Source organism: Fukomys damarensis, unplaced genomic scaffold (assembly GCF_012274545.1).
Source record: "Fukomys damarensis isolate Sample0158 unplaced genomic scaffold, DMR_v1.0_HiC HiC_scaffold_19, whole genome shotgun sequence".
In the NCBI taxonomy this organism is placed as follows: domain Eukaryota; kingdom Metazoa; phylum Chordata; class Mammalia; order Rodentia; family Bathyergidae; genus Fukomys; species Fukomys damarensis.
In genome coordinates, this window is record NW_022900931.1 from 16,206,588 (window position 1) to 16,211,846 (window position 5,259).

The 5,259-nt window shown below is 46.9% G+C and overlaps 1 protein-coding gene across 1 annotated transcript in view; it reads left to right on the forward strand.

Annotated features, from left to right (window-relative positions):
- The window catches only part of Plekha5 (pleckstrin homology domain containing A5), a 211,703-nt gene that overhangs the window by 197,110 nt on the left and 9,334 nt on the right, over positions 1 to 5,259 (forward strand). Inside the window, exons 21-23 of the mRNA XM_010616198.3 lie at positions 212 to 332; positions 3,504 to 3,622; positions 5,237 to 5,254. Of these exons, the coding sequence (XP_010614500.1) occupies positions 212 to 332; positions 3,504 to 3,622; positions 5,237 to 5,254 (258 nt within the window). The remainder of the gene's footprint in view (positions 1 to 211; positions 333 to 3,503; positions 3,623 to 5,236; positions 5,255 to 5,259) is intronic.

Consider the following 5,259-nt stretch of genomic DNA (forward strand, 5'->3'; position numbering starts at 1 on the left):
AAAAAAAAAAAAAAAAAAAAAAAAAACTTTCAAATTGCTTTTTTGTCCTTAGTGGTCACATTTGTATTAGTTGTGTTCTATCCATGGTAGCCAACTGGGGCTTTTAATTTTTAGAGCTTGACTTGAGTCTTTAGAGGTATTGAGTCTTTAAAGGTAGACATTTTAAAAGAGTATGGAGCTTTTTTTGTTAATGACATGTCTTTCTTTGAAGGGTCCAGATTATAGACTCTACAAGAGTGAGCCCGAGTTAACAACTGTGGCAGAAGTTGATGAGTCGAATGGGGAAGAAAAATCAGAACCTGTGTCGGAGATGGAAAGTCCAGCTGTTAAAGGTCAGCACTGGGCGTGCATTGTATCTCCTCTGACGTTTTCTTCTGTTTTGTTTTGAGACATTTGAGCGATACTCAGTTTAAGTGCAGACCTGGTACTACATGCACAAGTCTACAGTCTCTCTATCTGACACCTTTCGACTCACGAGGAGGGTCTGAATAAAGAAATCCTCTGCTAACAGGAAGATAACATCACCCGTAAACCACAGACATCACCCCAACCAGACACAGGGCAACACTGCCTTTTTTTTTTTTTCCTGAAACAATCTGGCCTTGAAGTAACTATGTGGCCCAGGCTGGTCTCATACTCACTCACAGCGATCCTCCTGCCTCAGCCTTCCAAGTGCTGGGATTACAGGCATGTGCTACCATGCCCAAATGTACTGCCTTTAAACACATTCATTCTTCTGGAATATTTATCCCAAGCAAGATAAAGATAGCAGATCAGGTTAGGTGTTACTGAGAAATGTTTGATGACAAGTTTTCTGAAAGTTTTCTGCTGTCTGAGGTTTTTTTCCCTTTTTATCTTTTGGTTTTTTGAGACAATCTTGCTCTGTAGTTCAGGCTGGCCTTGAACCTACTAGTGTAGTCCAAGGTGGCCTTAAACCTGTAATGATCCTCCTGCCTCAGCCTCCTGAGTGCTGGGATGACAGGCACGCACACGCACCAATGCTAATTGTTCTTCAGTGTCAAAATGAAAAGGGTAGCAGGGAGAATTCTTCTAGATTCAAAAGATTAAAAAAAAAAATGTCTGAAGGCAGGGCATGGTGGTGCACACCTGTAATCCCAGCACTTGGAAGGCTGAGGCAGGAGGATCGCTGTTAGTTCTCGACCAGCCTGGACTACATAGTGAGTTCCAGGTCAGTCTCAACTATGTAGTGAGACCCTGTCTCAAAAATCCAAAAAAAAAATGTCCAAGAGGTAGCTCAGTGATAAAAAGCCCTTGCCTAGCATGTACAAGGTGGTGGATTCAATCCCTGTAACTAGAGAAACATACAAATACAGTACAGTACTTTAAATTTTAATTGGACCATTGTTTAAAAGAAAAACTATGAGGGCCAGAGGTTTGGCTCAGTGGTTCCACTGCCTGCCTTGCAAGCACAAGGACCCAAGTTCGATCCCTGGTACCAAAGAAGAGAAAAACTGTGAAGATATTCATAGAAGTATGAAAATTTAAACATGTTCTAGACACCAGCTAATAGTGTGAGCATAGTATTGTGTGTGAATCCTGAAAAACTTAAAAGAATCTGCAATTTATTTTCGAGAGGTTCACCAAACAGCATTTGTGTATGTGTACATATTTATTTAGAGAGAAAGCAAGTATGTTGAAGAATAAAATATTTCAGAAAAATAAATGCTACATATAATGCGCTGGGCTAAATTTTATAATCTGCTAGGGGATCACAAAGTTAAGTATGGGCCGGACATGGTGGTGCACGCCTCTAATCGGAGCACTCCAGAGGCTGAGGCAGGAGGATCACTGAGTTCGAGACCAGCCTGGGCTACACAGTGAGTTCCAGGTCAGTCTCAACTACACAGTGAGACTCTGACTCAAAAACAAAACAAAACAAAGTTAAGTATGAAGAACACATGAAGTGAGGTTCACTTAGCTTTTTCATGATGGAAACCCCTGTCCCTGTGAGCTGCAGGCAGAGCCAGGCCTGCGGGTGCTCCTGGGGAGCCATTCCCCAGCGGGAGGGAGGGGCATTAAGAAGTTCTGTCACCTCGAACTCAAGGTGACAGCTCCGCAGTCTCATCAGGTCACATCTTCCTCAATGAAATGTGTTAACTTCTTCACATGTATGCATAAACGTAAATGAAGTATACATAGCCTCAGTCTGTGTCACTTGGCATGTATTATTGCACACATTCAGGGATCTTTTTTTTGGTTTTTGTTTTTTGAGACAGGGTCTTACTATGTAGTTGAGACTGACCCGGAACTCACTGTGTAGCCCAGGCTGGTGAACTCACAGCGATCCTCCTGCCTCAGCCTCCACAGTGCTGGGATCACAGGTGTGCGCCACCACGCCCAGCTTTTTTTTTTTTTTTTTTCTTTGAGACAGGGTCTCATTGTGTGTGTAGTTCAAGGACTCCTGCCTCAGCCTCCCGAGTGCTGGCTTTACAGGCATTCACCTCCACACCTGGCACCGCTTGGGTACTTCTCCCCTCAGGACCAGAGTGATTACAAATTCAGGTTAATACCAGTGTTGATATCCTCCCTCCTCCTCCAGGAAGTATCAAGTTGAGGGGGAAAAAAAGCCAGGAGCTCCATAGGCTACAAGGCTCAGAGCTGAACACATTGAGAGCCTGGCAGGGACCCCCCCCCCTCCCCCTGAGATAAAGACAGACCCTTTCACACATGTGCAGCACTTAGGAAACCGACTGAGGGCTGCTGGGACTGAGCTGTGTGACAGGACCACCACCTCCCCCTGGCTGGGGCGTGGAGGACAGGAAGAGGAAGGGACGGCCCTTGCCCCTGCACTCGCAGCCTTGGATGCACGCGGCCTTTTGGGGGAAGCTTGTTTGCACCACACAGTGACCTCTTGTCACCTGCTGCTGCACTGTCTGTGCATGCTTTATAGAGGCCATGTACATGGAGGGGATCCGCACACCTACAATCCCAGGTACTCTGCAGGACGAGGCAGGGGGATCACAAGTTCAAGGCCAACCTGGGCAATATGCCAGACCCTGTGTCATGACTTAAAAAGCAATAAAATGAAGATCAAAGTAAAGATACCGTGGTAAATCACCCAGTTCGTCTGGGCTCTGTCTTCCGTAACTGTCACACTGATTAGGGTGACCATAGAGATGGACCATGCGAGCACAGAGGACATTCTGCAGAGTTCATGTCTTTGCCCCCGCCGCCCTTTAGAGCTATCGGCACGTGTCTGTGTGTACGAAGCCCTGGGGCCTATCCTCAGTACTGCAGAAATAAGTCTGTCTGTAAACTTAGCCCTCCGTTTGTCCAGTGATGTCTCTGACTGTCTTCAGGCCTTTGGAAACAATCAGGAAGGCTGAGGGTGCAGCTCCACAGCTCAGGGCTCGTCTGCCACACACAAGGCTCTGGCTTCCATCTCCGGGGCCATGGAAATGCACAAATAAATACCACCGGAGCAGAAGAAAACCCCGTTGCGTGCATGCGTTTTGTAGAACTTACTGCTGTCTTGTTTTCAGGCTCCCACTTCCCTATTGGCATCGTCCCTCCCAGAACAAAGTCACCAACACCTGAGTCCTCAACAATAGCCTCATACGTGACCTTGAGGAAGACTAAGAAGATGCTGGACCTCAGAACGGTACTTGTGTAGATTTACAGACCTGCTTCTGTTTGCTGCTTTTCCATGACTGTGTGGCTGTTCTTTGTGTTTCATGATGCTTGGGGGTTGAGCCCAGGGCCTCCACACTGAGAATACTGCCCAGCCCTTTCCTCTTTGTCTAAGACAGACGTGTGAAGTTGTCCAGACTGGACTGCCTCAGTCTCAGAGTGCTGGGATTACAGTAAAGCTGCCGTAGTTGTGTTGTTTTGTTCTTTTGTTTCGGTACCAGAGATTGAACTCGGACTTTGCTCTCGCAAGGCAGGTGCGGCACCACTGAGCTAAATCCCCAGCCCAAACTTGGCTTTGTTTTAATGTCTTACCAGAATTCTTTTCATAGGCACTAAAGAAATCCTACTGAGCTTTTTTTGAAAAATTACTTTTAGAGGATTAATACCCAGAGGAGAGGCCCAGTCTGTACCTAATCCAGGTGTTTTCTGATGAGCTTTGATTTGGGGTCTCGGACCAGCACTTGTGGACAGCTTTTCTTTTGGGGCGGAGTATGGGGAGTTAGGCTCAACCTTCACAATAAGCACATCCCCTGCCTTTTAGTTTGTTTGTTTAAGACAGGGCCTTGCTAAATTGACTGGGCCCAGCTGTGTGTGTGTTTGTAATGCTGAGGTTTGAACCCAGACCCACATGCGTGTGAAGCAGGAAGTTTACCCCACGCTGCTCCCCAGTTCCCTTTGGGTTTTCTGAGACAGGGTCTCGCCCTGTAGCTGAGGCAGGCCTTGAACTCACTGTGTAGCCCAGGCAGCGATCCCCCTTCCTGAGCCTCCTGAGTGCTGGGATTACATGCCCAGCTTGGCCTTGAATTCGCAAACCTATGGATTGGATTCTCCATGTTTACTTTAAAGTTTATATTATACAAAATAAGCTGAAATCTTTGTTATTTTCTAACTCTTTAGTTTTTCTAAAGTGGGGCTAGGTGTGGTGGCACACACGCTGTGGAGCTGAAGCTTGCAGGGCAAGTCAGTGAAATACCAAGAGCCTGCCTCAGGCAGCATGAAAATAAAAAGGTCTGAGTATGTAGCTCGGGCAGGGTTGCTGGGTTCGATCCCAGTGAAAGAGAAATGTGAAAGAAAGAGACCCCAAATTCTATCCCCAGCACTGCGAAGAAAGAAAGAAAGAAAACAGAAGTGGAAACATGGAACGTGTTAGAAGAAAAGCATAAAAATCAGCTGTGGATAAATGCTCAAATATGACAGCCTGGTTTTTAGAAAACAAATATTTCAATCTTATTATCATCAATCATGGAATATGTGAAGGTGTCTCTCTGACTTATTTCACAGCAAATGTGTCACTAAAAACTACATTTTCATTAAATCAGAGAGCATCCGCAGCCCTTGTGCAGCTGTTGCTTTGTGTGTGTTCTGTAGACCAAGCGGAGGCCCTCTCCTCTGCCCCATGCGTCCTCCCCTGCTCTTTCCCCCACCTCCCCCCACGCAGTGAAGGCAGAATGCGGCGGCCTTCCTGAGGCCACCTTTCCACACTCAGGGCCTCCACTGTAGATTCTAAGGAGAGCCGCCCCTCCCGAGCCCCTGCGCCCATGTGCCCCTGCGCCCGTCCCTGCTCACCACGTCCCTCTGTCCGCAGGAGAGGCCGCGCAGTGCTGTGGA